The sequence below is a fragment of the Coptis chinensis genome, chromosome 8 (assembly GCF_015680905.1).
Source record: "Coptis chinensis isolate HL-2020 chromosome 8, ASM1568090v1, whole genome shotgun sequence".
Lineage (NCBI taxonomy): Eukaryota > Viridiplantae > Streptophyta > Magnoliopsida > Ranunculales > Ranunculaceae > Coptis > Coptis chinensis.
The window spans coordinates 91,188,231-91,207,280 of NC_141463.1; the positions used below are offsets into that span (position 1 = coordinate 91,188,231).

The 19,050-nt window shown below is 36.5% G+C and overlaps 3 protein-coding genes and 1 long non-coding RNA gene across 5 annotated transcripts in view; 1 reads left to right on the top strand and 3 right to left on the bottom strand.

Moving 5' to 3' along the window:
* Nucleotides 1-234: 234 nt before the first annotated feature.
* Nucleotides 235-9,771, bottom strand: LOC147484281 (uncharacterized). Its single transcript, XM_086578217.1, has 9 exons — nt 9,450-9,771; nt 8,403-9,212; nt 7,066-8,364; nt 6,001-6,437; nt 4,680-4,820; nt 4,382-4,448; nt 2,789-2,887; nt 1,833-1,956; nt 235-839 (listed from the first exon to the last, which is right to left on the bottom strand). Exons 1-4 carry the CDS (start codon nt 9,769-9,771, stop codon nt 6,220-6,222), a joined length of 2,649 nt encoding a protein of 882 aa, XP_086434343.1. The 3' UTR covers nt 235-839; nt 1,833-1,956; nt 2,789-2,887; nt 4,382-4,448; nt 4,680-4,820; nt 6,001-6,219.
* The window catches only part of LOC147484282 (uncharacterized), a 74,855-nt gene continuing 60,259 nt past the window's right edge, over nt 4,455-19,050 (bottom strand). Inside the window, exon 3 of the long non-coding RNA XR_015205200.1 lies at nt 4,455-4,591. This is a non-coding gene — a long non-coding RNA (uncharacterized LOC147484282). The remainder of the gene's footprint in view (nt 4,592-19,050) is intronic.
* On the top strand, nt 9,659-16,001 carry LOC147484283 (ferredoxin-dependent glutamate synthase, chloroplastic-like). 2 transcript variants are annotated; one of them, XM_086578224.1, is made up of 6 exons: nt 9,659-9,796; nt 10,376-10,453; nt 13,041-13,877; nt 15,220-15,313; nt 15,403-15,641; nt 15,727-16,001. In XM_086578224.1, the coding sequence occupies exons 3-6, from the start codon at nt 13,831-13,833 to the stop codon at nt 15,839-15,841; spliced, it is 495 nt and encodes a 164-aa protein (XP_086434350.1). In that variant the 5' UTR covers nt 9,659-9,796; nt 10,376-10,453; nt 13,041-13,830; the 3' UTR covers nt 15,842-16,001. The 2 variants fall into 2 exon arrangements, with proteins under 2 accessions (XP_086434350.1, XP_086434349.1); XM_086578223.1 differs by lacking the exon at nt 9,659-9,796 and adding an exon at nt 14,974-15,116 and having other exon boundaries at nt 10,322-10,453.
* ERD15 (dehydration-induced protein (ERD15)) lies at nt 16,266-17,975 on the bottom strand. Its single transcript, XM_086578225.1, has 3 exons — nt 17,887-17,975; nt 16,719-17,096; nt 16,266-16,598 (listed from the first exon to the last, which is right to left on the bottom strand). The coding sequence occupies exons 2-3, from the start codon at nt 17,062-17,064 to the stop codon at nt 16,438-16,440; spliced, it is 507 nt and encodes a 168-aa protein (XP_086434351.1). The 5' UTR covers nt 17,065-17,096; nt 17,887-17,975; the 3' UTR covers nt 16,266-16,437.

The following is a 19,050-nucleotide window of genomic DNA, read 5'->3' on the forward strand; positions in this document are numbered from 1 at the left end:
AACTTCATTAATGGAAATTGCAGAATGAGGATTCAAGAAAAGATTATATGTGTACAGCAACTAGAAACGGAGTTCAGACTTCAGAGATCCTCCTGCAATGTTTCGGTCTTAAAAGCATATGGTGAGCATCAACACTGCCGAGTGCCAGAAGCTGTTACTTACATAAGTTAATAGATGAAGATATTAGATGTTATGGTAGAATAATAAATGAAAGCATTTGGAGTTCTGGACTGATAAAAAATATTTCCTCATATTCTCTTACTAGGAGTTCATGAATTTGAATTTATACCAATTGACAATGGCCACTACAGGCCATGTTACAAACATGACTAAAAGAAAATAAAGTACCACATCGTTCAAATCTCTATACAAAATCAAATCTTTCCAGATGAAGAAATGACCACACCAGACTGATTACATAGTTTCACCCTAAACTTGGCAAATCATTTGTGTATGTGAAATGATGATCTAGCACCATGCATATATGCAGCGAAACAGCCAAACCACAAAAGATACCATAAGCCCCTGGACAGTTGCTGCTGAGTAGATCAACATGGGTCAGAAGTGGATGACTATGCTTCTTTGATGGTTATTATCCCGGCAAACAGGATTCAGTTAGCATTGCCAATTTGAAAACCCAATTTTCTTTTTTATCCCCCTACTGACCAGGGTTTGAATTAGTGAGATTGTGCTTCAAGAAGGATGTTTGTAGCCACGCTGACGTCGTTTCTTGGCTGTCTTGCCGAGTTCCTGTCAAAACCCATTGAAACCAGCATTGCGATGGAATTGTCTGATGGCTCCACGGTAGAAGCAATAGGAGCAGCGGAAGGATAATTTCCCTGAACCAAGAAAATTAGTTAGTGATCGACTCACAAGGAGAGAATAAGAGTAGGGCAGGGAACGGGTTCGGGTTTGGGGTCCGAATCCGAATATTTTGCAAATATTTCTATCGAATCCGAATTCAAATCCCAAACCCGATCGGGTAACACTAAAAATGTGAAAAATTACATAAAACATGTATCCGAACCCGAATTATTCATATCCGACCCGAATTTAAATACGGTTATAGAAATGTATCCGAACCCGACATATTCAGGGTTGGGTCAGGTCGGGTTCAATTCTCTGCCCTAAATGAGAGAAGAGGAAGTACAAAAGGAATCGCCCATTGCTTGTTTTCATTGTGATTGCTATTCTTATACTTATTATTATACAAAACAAGGATCCATTACAAATTTAGGCAACCCAAAAGCGAAAACCACAGTGCCCATCATCTATATAGCAATACTTTTCCATATGCTATACTGCGGAAAGCCGAAGAGAATCATTTGAGTCAACACAAAGACAACGCACAAGACCAAGCAAAGTGGAATCCAAGACAAGTGTGAATAAAAATGCCCTTCCAAGAAGACACTAACTTCGAGGAGCATCCAACAAAGCAAAACAAAATGGCTGACAGCCACAATATCAAAGCACCCCAGAAATCTGAACCATATCAAAATGCAATGGAACATATGAAAGTGGAATTCTTGTGGCGGGATGATGGAGCATTAGATGTGACATGTGATCTACTATAAGTCAGTAATCTACGCACCAAAATTTAAACATCAATGCAGCAAATGAAGATCTGTGAGAGCCTAAAGTTATCATATGATTCATCAACATTTAAAAGTGGAGTAATGTCGACATATAAATTTGGATAAGAACTTCACATGGTAATAATATTAACATACATGATGTGAGAATATAGTTTTGTGCAATAAAACAAAGCTAACATCCACAAGTTCTTCAAAAGTGACAAACAACAATAAAAATCATTTACTAACACTACTTGCCTCCACTTCACGGCCGGTATAAGATGGTATGTTTCCAATTACATTCCTGCCTGATGCTGAAGGGGATGATCCTCCCAAAGTGGGCCAACACATTCGCGAAAAGAATGAACTGACAAACTCCGAACTGCAGAAGTTATTCCATAAACAAATTACATTGTCAAGAAAGACCATGATGTGAAAGGTTTAGACCATGAAGTAACAAAGAAAGCCAAAACACTGCTCCAAATATGGAAAATAGCATGCATATGGCACCCTAGGAGTCGTATGACATTTGGTCATTGGGAATTACTTGTTCAAGTGAAATAAAAGGAACTGATTTTGCAATAAGAACCAGATAATCATTTAGTCATTATACAAACAGTTGTTTCAATTTCATATCGACATCTGTACACTTCACAATCTAAATATTTTACTTGAGATCCGTGGTGCCAAATATAAGAGAGCAACTCTCGACAAAACCTATGGTAAAACATAAAATCGCTTTCGGTTAGAAAAAAAAAAAAGAAGCTCCACAAGATGATCTATAACTATATATAGTACCGTTTTTCTGGAGTCATGTTTTCTTCATTCCGGATAACTAAAAATTACAATTAGCTGCATTATCAAAATATTGTATCCGAAAGTACAGCTTGACTCAATAGATCTTTTGTATAAAATAGTCTGAATGACTGAAATTGTTGCTCCATTCAATGAAGAGCTACTAAATGCAAGTGCCGACTAGCAAAGTCGGTAAAACCTTTGGGTGATGATACCATAGGTATGGGGCTCAAACCCCGCTAGCATCAAAGAGTTATTGATCTCATTTAAAACAGACTTGCCAATCAAAAAAAAGAGCTACTAAGCTGGCTACTAGCCTACTAGTGAAATCTAAGTAATCTTTCTACTGCCACATAAGAACATGCCCAAATTAAATTATATAAACAAGGTTAAGAACAATTGGAAAACTAAAAACTAACCTTGATGTGGTATGCGAAAATATTCGAATGATAGAGAAGACCGGCAAGAACACCACATATGCCGGCAGAATAGATCTTTTCCTCGACGAGAAAAACGAACTGTGAGGTGACAGTAAAAAGTACAGTTAGCATTTAATTGAGAAAAAAAAATTTCAGGTCGAGCCAGTCTTGAAATTGATAAAAGGTAAAACCATGAAGTAGTTATAGAACTTAAGTTACCTGAAGACACGCTAAATATACACACACGACTTGTCGAGAGAAGTTAATTCCAAAAATGTGAAACCGTGTCAAAACTGGGATGTCAAAGTAGAACGGTACAAACGAAGGAAATATAAGACCGAAGGTCCAGATGCCAAAGATGTTCAAGGAAGGATCGGATTTGCAAAATCAAAGAAATAAAATTTCCACCTAATTTATTGTTTTACAATCCTTTTAATAAAAAAATCCATAAAAAAATTAAGTGCTAAAAAAAAACTAGTGAACTCTTCAAATAGTATGGTCCAACAAACTAAAACTTCTCATCAATATGAATCTCGAATCTGTGCAACTGCAAATGTAAATTAAACTAGTTACGAACAACACACAAATTGGAGCAACACGTTTTCCACATAAAAAAAACATGAGGTATCATCCAAATCTGCAGCAGTGCAGATCAAACTAGGCTCTTTCTAGATAACCATTATGTCTAATGCCAAACATAAGAGTGAGGCAAACAAAAACATAAAAAGTAGAAAAGGATAACCAATCAGGTGGCTACATGAATTATTTGTGGATGGTTTTGGCTGTGGAAACAATAATGAGGTTGTAGGTCAAAGGTTTTCCGTCCTAGACCATTGTTAATTTGTTACAACTTATAAGGATAATCATGACTGAGAAGCAATAATTAGTCTAAAGCTCTTACATCTTTGGATAAAGAAAATAGTCATGGTTCTACCATTGTTGATTTTTGTCCAACAATATTGAAATTGTTTGGGGCATGAGATGTTGATAAACGTGCTCTCAATGGGCCTAAATTAAATAGTTTTCTTGAACATAAGTTTTAATTAAATAGTTTACCTATAAAATTAACTTTTAATGATATTCATGATCTTACTACTTAGGTAATATAAAATCCACATCTAAAACCCCGGAGTAAAAAACTTTAATAAAAAACTACTTAGATAATATTCATCATCTTACAACTACTGAATTTGCTACTTCTGCTGATTTAGATTTGTTAATGAATGTAAATGATTTCCCAAGAATTGTGAGATAAAGTTTCTATAGTATCTCACTCTTTAAATGCATGTATAAAAGCGCTCACAATTTTTTAGTTTAATAAAATATTGTGAGTATATCAAAAACTTTCTTGTTAACAGACCAACGACTGAAGACTTCCATGTTCCAACAAATCTACTAAAGCACAAGATGAAATACACATTCACCCCTGAATAAGCAATAATACTAAAGTACATAAGTATGGAACCAAATAAAGACATCATAGAACCTTTCAGCTGATGATAAAGAAAGTAAAAGGCAAATTCACATAAAATCAAAGTTGCATAAATCAGAAATGCAACCCATAATTCTCAATTGAAAATAAAAGAAGTGCACCTTTAAAGAATGCCAAAGCAATAGCCTCAAACAAGGATGAGACTACCACGGAGAACAAGATAAAGGCCTGCACAGCAGCAATGATAGACATGAAGACTTTGATTGATATAACTAACTAGTTATACCACCATTAATATTTCAGTAGTAGAAAAAAATTGCAAGGCAGCATAGACCAACAAGGGACCATGATTCGTGTAGAGGTTCTATTGTCTGCCAGTAGTGAGAACATGAATTTTCAACACAGTCAACATGCAAAAATCCAAAGAAACAAAGAACCGTGTGGGGGTAGATAACTCACCGAGTATTTATTGCACCCAATTTGCGTCTCAAATACCCTGAAGTAGTAGAGTAAATACAGTCCAAACATCAATGCTGGTGTCGATGAAAAGGCAAAGACAGACGCAAATAACCTCCAAATACGAAGCCTCCTAAAGATGTCCTATCAAAAAAAAACAAACAAAAACTCAGTCCACAGGTAAAGAGATCTATAAAAAGGAGTTTTTGTTTACAAATGAGATCACAGTGCCTTGGAATGAGCCTAATTGCAGCTTGAATTGAAGAACACAAACAGACTGCGAAGTGGAGCATAAAACGACATGAAAATCCTTGTACTTTACACTCTTCTAAATTTCTAAAACACAAACTTAATAATTAAGAACTCAACAACAATGCATTACTCATTATAAACAACAGCCAATAATCAAAGTATATACCGATCATATATTTCCAATCTGATCAATACCCAAATCTTTAAACACAAATTAAAGTCCCAACCCAACATCCAAAACAAAATTCAAACAAACCACATCTCATAAAATTAATAAAAAACTCACTACTAAAAAAAAATGGAGTACCTGATATGATAAACCGAGTTTGCAAGAAGAACCTCGAACTCCAATCAAGATTGTAAGAAGAGCAGATGCATAACTGGAGCATTATCTGACAACATGTAGTATCTGCTAACAATTAGACCAACTCCACCTTATATTCTCATCCTACAATGGAGAGGGATATAATAATGAGAGCTAGAATGGTTATGACTTCTAAGTATGGGACGCCACTCAAAATGGCTTCTGGTGTTGGATGCCAGGTCAGTGAGAGTGGCGCCTAGTGTAGTCAAACTTTCAAACGATAAGGATTGTGTTCCATTGGGAGTGGGGTCATCTGCTCTCCTCTGTGGCCAGACCTGAGCCACCTTGCATATTTAGTTGCATATACCGTTGTGGTTACAAAGATTCAAAGTGAGAAATTCAACTGCAGGTAGAGGAATACGGTTATAGGGGCCACTGAAGGGAGATTTTCATGATTTTAGAGGGGTATAAAAGTGAGTTGGTCTTAACAAAGATTGCGTAATAACTGAATTGATACAAAATCAACAGTAACTATCATCTCACAAAAGTAGAGCATGTGGCCACTATTTTGTGAATTATGTAGACCTATACTAGTTGGTAGCAAACACATGTATGAAGAATCTACCTTCAATTTCTTTTTTGCTCTAGTTATATATAGATGTTTCTATACATCTCAGATTAACATAAACAAAGGAATATTACAGTGCAAAACAATGAGCTATTTCTATCTCTTTCATATTCATTTATTTGTAAAAGATGTGATTTTACCTTTCAATTAAACCTTCATTGGAGGCAGTTACGTTCTTTGTGAACCCTAGTAATGCATTACCAAGAAATGTGTTTCTGATAGCGTGCAATTCGTTACTGACTTCTCTAATATCCATCCTCTCTAACGGTGATTCAACAGAACATGCAACCCCAATTTTGACTATTGCAGTCATGCACTCTAGCAGTTTTGTTCTTCTATGATTGCCGATTCCCAAGCTATTAGCATCTCCTAAAAGCGTCATCTCCATCAGATAGAAGTATTGGATCTACGATCTTTGTAAGTTGATCTTGCAAACTTTTGCTAGCATAGTTATGGAGGCTTAAACCGTCTTTAAACATCTCATCGGTTGGTCTCCTTCCTGTGGACATTTCCAACACAAGAATTCCAAAACTGTACACATCTCCTTGTGTGGATGCATCAGCTCCCATACCATATTCTGCAATATATACATCAATCACTAGTTTCCATAAAACCATTTAAATGTAACAAAAATGAAAAAAAAAAAAAAAAAATAAACAAATATATATATATATATAGTAAAATCATAATGCTTTACATACATCCATTAATATACTACAGATTGAGAGATTGGAAAACTAGCTCCTCACAATCGTCAGTTAAGATATTGATAGAAGTAAACAAACTAGATTAATTACCACAACCACAGTTCTTTACTCAATCTTTTGAATTTTAACTCCACTAACATAGACTGAAAAGAAATTAGATCAAATTAATTAATCGTTTTATTATCTCTAACAGCTTTTTATTCGCACTAACTTTCCTTTTTCCTCTTTTAAGATATCTAAATTAATATGTATGATATAAGCTCCGGAGATGGAAACATCCAACTATCCAAGGCCCTCCTTAAGCTCATATACCTGGGCGTTAATGGTGTCAAACTTAACACGGGGAATAAAAAAGAGGCAAAAGTATTTGAGTTTCACTAAAATGTGGCTGCACGGAAAGATTATAACTAATGATGCGGTATACCTGATATTAAATTCATGCATTTATAAATTGTAAAAAGGACTTAAATCAGCATACATCGATCTTTAAATTCGAACCTGGAGCGGCATAGCCAATAGATCCCTTTACCCCTGTTGAGGTACTTTGATTATCATGCAAGTTCTCTATTGATCCCGTAAGAAGCTTTGCTAAGCCAAAATCACCAACATGGGCTACCATATCATTATCAAGAAGCACATTGCTTGGCTTTAGATCACGATGAATAACCAAAACGTGGCACTTTCGTGATGAAGATAGCAAAGCGTAAGCAACATCAATTGCGACATTTAGTCTTTGAAGTAGGTTCAAATTCGATTCTTCATTTTGTCCATTGATCTCTTGATGCAGCCACTTCTCTAAACTTCCATTTGGCATGAACTCAAAGACTAGTGCTTTGAATTCAATTCCTTCGTAATCCACACTAGAGCATGAAGTTAGAATCTTAACAAGATTTCGATGGCGGATATTGCGCAATGATTCACACTCTGCCACAAAACTCTTTAAAGCTCCTCTCAATTGAAGTTTGAACACCTTAATAGCAACAACGGTTTCATATTGGTTGAGCATTCCCTTATACACACTGCCAAAACCGCCTGAACCAACAAAATTAGCTGGAGAAAATCTATCAGTCGCTTGAGAAAGATCTCCATAAGAGACCTTGAGATGCTGATCACTAAATGATGGCAAAGAAGCCGTTTTAAGTTTACTTTTTCTTCTCAAGTAAAATATTAGAGAACCTGATGCCAAAAGAATGAACACGGCCACACTGATCAAAATTGCTATCTTGGAAGGATTGGACCTTCCTGCTTTTTTACATCTTTCAGATTTCTTAATTCGGCATGGCAGCAATTGCAGTTCATGTATACCCCCACAGAGATCAGAATTCCCAGCAATTGAAAATTTGCTTGCAATTCTAAAGATTCCGTTCACTGGTACCTCACCTTCAAGTTTATTGAATGATAGATTCAACATCTGGAGATACGGAAAGTCCTCCAAATATTTTGGAATTACACCAGACAAGTTGTTCCTTGATAGATCCAACCCTTGGACATTCTTTAAAGAACTCAAAGATTGAGGAACTATCCCTTCAAACAAATTTCCGTCCAAGTATACATTTTCCAAACTCAAACACTCACCAAGAGTACTAGGTATTAAACCAGACAACTTATTTCCAGACACCTTGATATCAACAAGATTTTTTAGTTTTCCTACTTCTAAAGGTAGGGAACCAATTAAGGAGTTCATAGAGAAGTCAAGATGAAGCAGAGTGGAAATATTAAAGATCTCTTTTGGTAGGGTACCATTTAGATTGTTTTGTTCCAGACCCAGCATTTGCAATGAGATAAGAGCACCAAGACCTGAAGGAATGTTTGCAATGAGATAAGAGCACCAAGACCTGAAGGAATGTTTCCTTCCAGTCTGTTCCTTCCTAAATGCAATTCACTCAATTTAGTATTGTTCGCGAGAGAAGATGGGATCGGTCCAGACAATTTGTTTTTGGACAGACTTAACCCCTGTAAACTACGAAGTTTTCCAATTGAAGATGGAATACTACCGGAAAAGTTATTAGACCCGAGAACTAATACAAACAAACTGACCAGGTTCCCAATTCCTTCTGGGATAATTCCAGATATTTGATTGCCGTTTAGATCCAACCTCTCCATTCGGTTGGAGAGATTGGTAATAGAGTTCGGGAAAACACCTCCGAAATTGTTATGGCCCAAGCCCAATGCCTTTAGATTACTGGAGTTGATCAAATTAGTGATAAAACTCAAATCATGAGCTTCTCCTGTTCCTAGATAATTGCCTCCAAGACCTAGCTGTTCAATAGTTTGAGGGAATTGAAAATCTTTAGGAACTTTACCTTTGAAATTGTTTTCTGAAATATCAATTAGTAGAAGTTTAGAAGCATTAGCTAATGAAACTGGGAGTTGTCCAGAAAATTGATTTATATGCCCATAGAATTTTACAAGATTAGGAAGAGTGATGCCCATGTCTGGTGGAAGACTACCACTAAATTGGTTTTCGGCAATTGCTAATTTATTCAAGGATGAGATGTTGAAAATTGTTAACGGGACCTCACCAGATAGTAAATTACGTCCAACACCGAATTGTTGTAAGCTTGACAGTCTACCAAAGCTGGCTGGAATACTTCCAACCAATTTATTATAAGATGTGGAGAAGACTTGAAGCGACGAAAGATTACCTAAAGAAGAGGGTAGCACTCCTGTCAGTTTGTTTTCATCAATATTCAAGAATTCAAGCTTTGACAATGAGCCAAGCTTTGCCGAAATAATCCCTGACAATTTGTTCTCACCTAAATTAATGGACCTGAGTTCAGTACATTGGGTTAGATTGATTGGAATTTCTCCTTCGAAAGTGTTATTGTATAGATTGAGTTTTTGAAGACGAAACAACCGACCAGTTTCTTGTGGGATCTCACCGTAGAGTTGATTGTCCCATAGGCCGATGAACCTTAGGAAAGTGAGGTTTCCAATATGAGGCGATAACGATCCAACCAAACTCTGGCTGGAAAGATCCAAACTTATGACTCTTTGATGACGCTTGCCGCATTTAATGCCTTGCCACTGACAGAAATGAGCAGATTGGTTCCAGGAGCTTAAGCCGCCTTGAATTCCATCTCTAATAGCGATTAGAGAGTGAAGATCAGTCTCATTTCCAGAGGTGGCCATAGAAGGTTTTGTTTGGGACATCAACTGGTTAAAGAGTAGGAAGATGATGTAAAATGCCTGGCTTGAAATCATCTTTGGGAATTGTATGAACTAAAAGGTATGTGGTGTAGTAATATATAGGAGCATTGCTTGTCAAGATCTCCATTAATATTGCCTTTGAAATCATCTTTGCAAATTGTAGAAATAGGAGCATTGCGAGGTGTACTTGGTCTTGTCTGTCAAGATCTCCATTAATTTTGCAGTGTAGAATAATTTGGTTGCCTTGCAGAATAATTTGGTAATAGAGAATAGAGAGGAAAGAGTCAAGCAGAGATGATGACTTGTAGAATAATTTTCATTAGTCTTGCCGTGTAGAATAATTTGGTTGACTTGTAGGTTAATTTGGTAATCATGGTCATTAATTTGGTTGATTTACAAAAGTGAATACTCCGTTTCAGTCTTCAAATTTGTTGGCTTTTATGAGTCAATCTCTCCATTAATCTTGCCTCTTCTTTTACCCCACAATCGTTTTATTTTTTTGTTTCTTTTTTTACCTCTCTACTTATCTCAGCTACTTATTTGTTTTGATATTTAAACAAAACAATTTTTGGCTCACAGAAATTTTTGGTAAATCCACTCACAGAATATAATAGTTATGTTCCTTGTTAACGTTTTCTGCTCTGCTCCTTCTGCGCAGAGAGAGAGAGAGCAAAGAGCTTGGCTATTTTGCAACTCAAAACACAATGAGTACGTGCGTGAAAAGCTTTAAAACCTTGTAAGTCAAGTACCATCTCTTTCTTTTGTATGTGTGCATAACATACTTTTTTTTCTAGTCGTTTTTAATGTTTTATTTGTGTGACTTGAGTTGTTAATTTGTTTGATCAAATGCGTCAATTGGTTTTTTTTTTTGTTTTTTTGGCATGGAAGTAAGTAGTAAACTCTAGTGTTGGGTATCTGTTTTTGGAGAACAAATGTGATCAAATCATTGGAGTAATCTACAATGGGTGGTCAATGAATATGAACATAACAAGTAAGGAGAGATAAGTGTTGTGTTGCGCGTGATTACTGTTGGATTTCTAGTGTTTGGTAGGATAAATGATTACTGATCTCAATGTGCACAAAAAACTTCCAAGTGCTTAACTTGAGTGTCACCGACTTTGTCACCTTTGCATTGGGCAAGGGTTTTTTGGTATTCAAAGGTGAAAACTCTCAATTTCCCCTCATTGTGACTTGTATTGGGAATGCTCTAAGCGCTGAACACAATAACATAGAAAACACTGAGATTTTCTTTCCTATGGTCTTACAAGAATTTGAAAAGATTTACAACAGTAAAAGATAGTCGAACGAGATAGCGAGTGACCCTTGCAATGGGGGAGAAAAAATCACTTGTCTGTCGCCCAAATATATGTTCCGTCTCCTCCATTTCGTTCTCCCCACGGCTCCATGGGTATACTAGTATAAAACTACCACTAATAAAAGGCATCTAAACACTAGTGAAAAGTATTCCCACACCCACTTCAATTCAGTGATTTTGGCCCTAATTCTTTGCCAATAGGGTGTTGAAGGAGGGAGAAGTCAATTCAATGAAGAACATTTTATTTATTTTTAAATACAAGTACTTAGAAAAACTCTTTCACTCGTAACCTTTTTCTTTTATGGAGGAGATACATTAGATCGCCAAAGCAATAGAATCTATGTTTAGTTGGATGGATTTGCTATATTTTGGAACTTGAAAGTTATCTACCTAAAGAAGAACATATATTGTCTAGCAGAAGAAGATGACAGAGACCAGTTGGATCATCAATGAACATTGGAATAGGTATTGCACTTAAGGCGCTGATACTGTTGCTAAAAATGTTTTCTCTTAATATAAACACTCTAAAGTTCTTTCTGATCCAGGTCATAATAAAATTTCAAACCCTTTCCAACAATTAAGTGTAGTATGGGATTAGTGAAAATGCAACGCATTTCAACACTTTTTATATGAATGGAAAACATAATAAAAGGGAGTAAATGGGAATCTCGTCAAGGTTGCTTGATGATTATAATCAATTTTGTGATTCAAGATTTTGGCCCGTATTCTTCACCAATATGGATTTGAATGAGTGAGAAGTCTATCTGGAAGAAGACAGTTCCTGCCTTCTCAAAACCCACCAGTCAAGGCCTTCCAGGGTGTTCCCGAATTTCCCTCAAAACATAGCCATAATTTCAGGGAATAGTACATTCCTAAAAGCGGTAAGAATTGTTTAACTAAAAAAAAAGGGTAAGAATATAATCATAGGGAAAATTGGATGGGTTGGCTATACAGTTGGAGCTTGAAGGTTGTAAACACTCAAAGATTATTTCCTATCCTGGTCATACTAAAAATCAAAACCTACTTCATTAATATAGAATCAAATTACAAGTAATGGCATTTCATCTAAGTACTTTATATATACATGACAAATAGTTCTACTTCCACCATTGAAACCGGAGGGTTGCTTAAGATTTACCATGAGTAGTTTGAAGGTTATTATCAATTTAGCGGTTTTGGGTTTGTCCCTAATTCTTTGCCAATGGTGTTAAAGGAGGGAGAATTTTATCAGATGAAGAAGATATTGAATTGGAAAGACAGTTCAAAATTCTCAACAAGCCACCCATCAAGACATTTCAGGTGTAGTAGTTAGAAAATCCCTCACTTTATACCTTGTTGGAGTACTTGTATAGTTGTATTCTGTTTATTAGCACCTGTGTGTCCATTATAGATAGGGTTAGTTTCAGCCTTTGCACCATACATCTTCCATAATCGAAAGGGTCATTTGTATTAAGCAAAAGTGCAAAAGAATAGGTTACATTGAAAGTTACAGGAGAAAGAATCATTAAAACTGGTGGCACTACAGTACAATTCTCCTCATTACTTTTTCAAGAAGTGATCTAAAGTAGGTTGAGTTTTGGTCCTCAAGCCTTGATATGAAGTCTGCTCTTCAGCTCTATGATTCCATCATTGCTTGGCTCCTTTAGGAAGTGAAGCCCCCATTCTAGCACATGGATCTGTTGAAAAATTGGTTTCCCTCAAAGTTGATGAGGAGATGAGGAGCGACTACATTTTCTTTCGAACCCGCCCCCATGCATTTCTAATGTACCTAGTTCTGTTGGAATGCTGCTACCGCAGCTGTAGAATCTGTAATGCTCATGAGGCATTCATGTATACTTTGTAATGGTCGCGGCTACTTGGGCAGTGTTTGGGCTATCTTGGTCATGGGGCATTTTTTTGTGTTAGAATAATTCATTAATTGGTTGTATGCTCTTATTTTGAATTTCTAGTGCAATGCAGTGCAATTTGTTTTTTTTATTATTATTGATGTTTTCCCCCTTTCTGGCAGTTGACGCCACCGGAAAATGGTGGTTATCATTACATCATATCCATATAGGCTATTGGCCAAAGTCTCTACTTCCACAACTAGATGGGGGTGCTTCTATAATTGCTTGGGGAGGACTGGCAGGAGGGCCACCAAATGATAGTCGCACCAATGGGGAATGGACACTATCCTCATGATGACTATAAGAGGGCCTGCTATATTCGATCACTCCATTATGAGGATGAAAATTGGATGTACTACACTCCTGTACATAGTTTCGAGAGTTATATTGACGTTGTATTTGTTATGGTCTAGAATTATATGATCCGGGCGCGGTATTCCTGAAGCCGTCATTCTTGTTTGGAGGACCTGGAGGAAAGTGTGGGGTGTAATAAAGTGCTGTTTCCAGAAAAATAAATACAGTTATTGTGCAAGTGAACCTACTTCAAGGTTTGATGTTATGTGGATTTTCATACAGTTAACTTCTCCTAGACTGTTTGTCTCCTAGCAGAATTTAGTCCAGAGTGCTTTTATAAAAATGCATATTGAACAAGTTTCTTTGGGAGTTTGATCATAGAACTTCGTGGGTGGCGATGTTCATGTTTGTAAACAATGGTTTAGGTTATAACAAAAGATTGCACTGCCATTTTAAGACGTTCTAGTATCCTTTCCAAAATACCAAATCCCAGCAAAAGTTTTAGGGGTGCCATTAGAAAAAATTGCGGTTGCAAATAGCCTGCCTCGTTGTGCAAGTTTTTGCAGCTGGGTTTTGCTTTGCACAGAGAGAGAGAGAGAGGTTTGCTATTTTTGCAGCATGGCGGGAAACGCCATGGATTCGTGCTTGAAAAGCTCTGGAAACTTGTAAGTCAAGTACCATATTTTACTTATTATATATGTTTGCAGAACATTTTTGTACTTGTCTTTTTTAGGGTTTATTTGTATGACTGGTATTGCAGTTAACATATTATAACGCGTCAATTGGGTGTTGAATATATGAGCAAAGCAGTAAACTGTAGTGTGTGTTTTTTTCGATAATCTGTAAACTGTAGTGTTGGGTAAATGTTGTTTGAGAGTACATGTGACTGAATCATTGGTGAATGAATATCAACATATTAAGTAGAGTAGGAAATTAATCAAAAGCACTCATAATTTTGAAGTTTGCCTGTTTTATTCCCACCACTTGTCTAATAGTCGACGTCAACCCCCTCTCATGTATTTGAAAGAGAAAGAAGTCAATCCGATGGAGAACATATGGACTTAAAAGTATAAGTACTTAGAGCATTCCCAATGCAAGTCAGTATTTTTCACCTCCATGTACTTAAAAGGATGTATGTTGAAAATTTTGCCTATGCACAAAATGATGAATGCATGGAAATGTCAACACTTCATGCTATCAGAAAAATACAGGGAAACATGTTTGGCTTGTGGTAATGGAGACCCAGCCATGATTCACATGAGCTCAGTGCCTAATAACTCTGTAGTAATGTTACCATTCTTTGTTACAAGACTTTAGACCTTGTATATTTTCAAGTTAATAAAACTTGTGATATCTCCACCGGTATGTCACTCTAGGGGAATGCATAGCTTAGACACTGATAGAATCAGAACTCATGGAAATGCTGGTTGAATTGAGTTCCTAGCATGAGTTTCTAAAACGTCATGATTTGCCCTAGTTGATTTCCTTTTTGTGATTGGCATCCATTGAACTATGAAATAGTTTCAGTGCTAGCACACAGTTTAGAGATCCATACAAGCTTTGATAAGAATTTAGACCTTTTGGTCGTGCTACATCAGTGTCATCAGCTTGTACAAGCTACGGTGATTACAATCAGATGGTCAGTTTGTTTAAATGCGGCGTCTGCACTACTAAATATGTCAAACAAGGGTTAAGAAGACTAGGGATTCCTTAAATGACATCTTCAACTGATATTCCATTACCCCCTCCCCCTTCCCACAGATCTCTGACGCAATTGAGCATGAAAAAGTCATTTGTAAAACCATGAAGATTTATAACATTGATCGTGCTGTTTGTGGACGCATAGCAGGTGTTGTCGCCAAAAAATATGGGGACACTGGCTTTGCTGGACAACTGAATATAACGTAAGTGTGCACTTGTGTGAAAATTATAACTCCTTTAGATTTCGCTCAAAGTTGCAAGCTGATGTGCAAAGAATAAATACTAAATATCCTGTTCAAGCTCCAGGTTTAAAGGAAGTGCTGGGCAATCTTTTGCGTGTTTTTTGACTCCTGGAATGAGCATTCGACTAGTTGGAGAGGCTAATGACTATGTAGGAAAGGTTTGCAATAGTAGCTGTTCTATTTCTATGTAACTTAATGCTGCACTAACACCATCAACAACTCTTTCATGGAAACTTTGTATTGCAAGGGTATGGCTGGAGGTGAGTTGGTTGTGACCCCGGTAGAAACTACTGGGTTTGTTCCGGAAGAGGCAACTATAGTAGGGAACACCTGCTTATACGGCGCAACTGGTGGTCAAGTTTTCATTAGAGGGAAGGATGGTGAACGGTTTGCAGTGCGAAACTCTCTTGCTCAAGCAGTGGTCGAAGGGACTGGAGACCATTGTTGCGAGTACATGAGTGGTGGCTGTGTTGTCATACTTGGGAAGTAAGGATGCATTTTATGATGCTATTTTCATTGTGTTTATCAAGCAAATGACTTGAGTTTAACACCTCTTTTGGTTTTCTTTCAGAGTTGGCATAAATGTAGCTGCTGGAATGACTGGTGGTTTGGCATACATTCTTGATGAGGATGACACACTCATCCCCAAGGTTATCCATATGAAGTTACTTGAAAAACATTTATGAGTTTATGACTCATGGCAGGAACCAACTAGTGTTCATGCATCTTTTAGTACTGCATGAAAATGTTAGAAAAGATGACATACCATGGAACAAAGAGTGTATTTGGTCCCTCGTTACTCTCTTGGTCTTACATTAATGTCCCACTTTTATTGTTTTGATCATAGTTATCAGATCCAACCCGGATACTGACCCGGTGGAGGTAGTGGGTCACTGGGTTATTGGTTCAACCAGTGGATCACTGAACATATATAATTAATAATTATATTTATTATTTGTAATATATTATGTATAAATTTGATGGCTAAATATTATGAAATTGTGAGTAGCCCTAGTGGTTTCTTTGTCAGTTCAAACCCAGCATCAGTGTTCACATTTACACAGGTTTGCAGCTGCAGATTAGCGACTAGTAGGAGCCTTTAAAAATGAATTTACACCAGTGAAAGATTTTTGCTTTCCTTTTTTAGGATATCTTACAACGAGAAGATTACATGAACATCTGAAATACAGGAGGAGTTACAACTTGGTCATTCTATACAAAACAAGTGAGACTAACTCAATTTTTGTTGGTACTGCTGTTTACCAGTCTCAACTGATCAACTTTAACGAGGCTGGTTGATGCGACGAGGGCTGCATTTTGGGCTCCATTTCACTGGCTTCTCAATGTACCTAGGAGATACCATTGGAGATCTGGGTCCTCTTTGTTTGGGTGATTTTGACATTGTCTGGCTCTTGATGAAAGCCTCCATATCCAACTCCAAACCTGTTTAAAAAGTAAAAACAGAACCAGTTTAAAAACAGAACCATCATGCAAAATAGAATGAGACCTTCAATCTTCCAAGACTAATTCAAAGGGATCCAACAGTGTGAAAGAAACTTAAACCATTCTGGGGTTTCTCTTTCTGGAGTGCATGGAAGGTTGATTGACATGCTTCCATGGCATCAGTATACTGAACCCACTCTTCCAGTTGAGCCTCCAGGTTGGGAAATTCTTCATCAATTCCTAGATCAATGGTATCTGGCAAGAAATTGGCAATGTCATCCTCGGCATTTCCAATGAAACTCTCCTCTTCCTGGTGCTGATTGAGCCAGTAGTCATGAAACCATGTTGAAGTCGTCACCAATTCCCACCACTCTGGAGAGAAATCCTCGACCTGACGGAAAACTGCTGGTATAAAGAGAGGGGCATCTGGGTTCAGCATAGATCTTCCTCCTGACACTAACGCCATCACCTAGATCTTGATCAGCTGTTCAGGGTAATCTAAACAAAAGAAAATAGAAAAGTTAGTAGATATTCCATATATAAGGAACAAGATCAATACATTTAATACAACAAATGTCCCATAGCTCAACAATAAGTTACAAACAAAAAGCTAACCAGATGAGTTAATATAGTACTATCCATTACAAATTTTGCCAAAAAAATGAATATCACACAGGACATGCACTTCAGAAATCATTGGCAAAACCACAATCATTAAAGCCAAATCCTAGGTTGTTACTTAGACTTAATTATCAGACATGGTGACCTACACGCGGTGATTAACAAGGCAATCTTCCAAAAAGCCTCTTACATTCGAATCAAAACTATATCGCCTCAATACAATAACGGGCCCGAAACATACATCACAGCTATATTACGAGAACAAAGAATCAAATGAAGCATAAAACTGTATTGAGGATCATGCTATCTGTCATATAGACATATCAAAGTATTGTTAATGCCTCAAATATTAAAAACTCAAACAGATCATGCATTTTTTTTTTTAATCTCTGTAATAATAAAATTTTAAATTGCAGTTCTACATATATAACACTTGCACATATAATCAATCAGCGGTCCAATTGTAAATCTAAAATCATAATTACACAGATCGTCCTTATCCAATCCAATGAAATCACATCAAGATCCACTCGAAACTAAATGAAAATCAATTTTGATCAATTTTCCACATTGTAACATGAAAAGAACAGATCGAATCAAAGAAACTCAGATCTAATCAATTCATTCTCATTAGAAGGTAAAATTTTAGATGATTTGTTGATGTTACCTTTTTTTTTGGAAAGATTAAAGTTATGCAGAGAGCTAAAAAAAATCTCCGCGAATTGTGAAAGTTTTTAATCTGAAATGAGTGTTTATATAGGTGGAAATTTTTCCCCAGACCCGAACCTGATTTGGTTTGGTGTGTAACGAAGCTGAGGTTCGGGTTGACTAAAGACTTTATCTTGTTATAGACGGCCGTCAAACAAGTCAAAATTGGGTATTTGTAGACTATCTATTGGTTGGAAATAATGCTGGGATGCGACTCGAATCCGACCATATTCCAATCCATTTTAACGAATATGGTTTATATGTTTGTGACTAGAATCCGACCCGAATATTCTAAAACCCGAATCATTTTAACAAGATTTACATTTTGATGCCTAACAATTAATTTATTTTTTATATTTATATATAAAAATCATTAAAATAGTGTATTTTTTTGTGTTCTTTAATGATATGGATATCCGAAATCCGACCCGAATCCGGATGGATCCAAATATGGTAAAGAGTTTTGAGTGAGAATCTGATCCGAACCTGTTCCATTTCGAGCCCTAGTTGGAAATTTTTTCCCATACCCGAACCTGATTTGGTTTGGTGTGTAACGAAGCTGAGGTTCGGGTTGACTAAAGACTTTATCTAAGACGGCCGTCAAACAAGTCAAAATTGGGTATTTGTAGACTCTCTATTGGTTGGAAATAATGGAAAAGGTGGGGTGACCTGAAATTTTTACACAAGGAATTGATCGAGGCATGATGGCACTCGACTCGTACAATAACAAACGGTATTTGTTCAATGGCTGGTAAATTTGTGGACGCAAAAATTCGGTACAGAAATTATTCATCAAAAATTTGAAAATTTGGATTCTAATCCGTTTAAAAATTTGACCCAAAAAAACGAAAAAAATGTCAAACATATAATTTGTGTTTTATACGGATATAATACGAAAAAAAATTGGTCATATTTTGTTGTATTATAAGTTTAGAAGATAATATTTTGCCCAAATTGTAGTGTGTTTTTTTCATTTAAAAAAATAGACTTTATTATTCGGCAATTATAAGCCTGAATTATAGAATTCGAGTATTAATCTTTAGGTCTGAAATGTTCGCCTTATTATTCGTATTATACAGAAAATGTATAAAAAATGTATAAAACGGAATATTACTAGCTATGA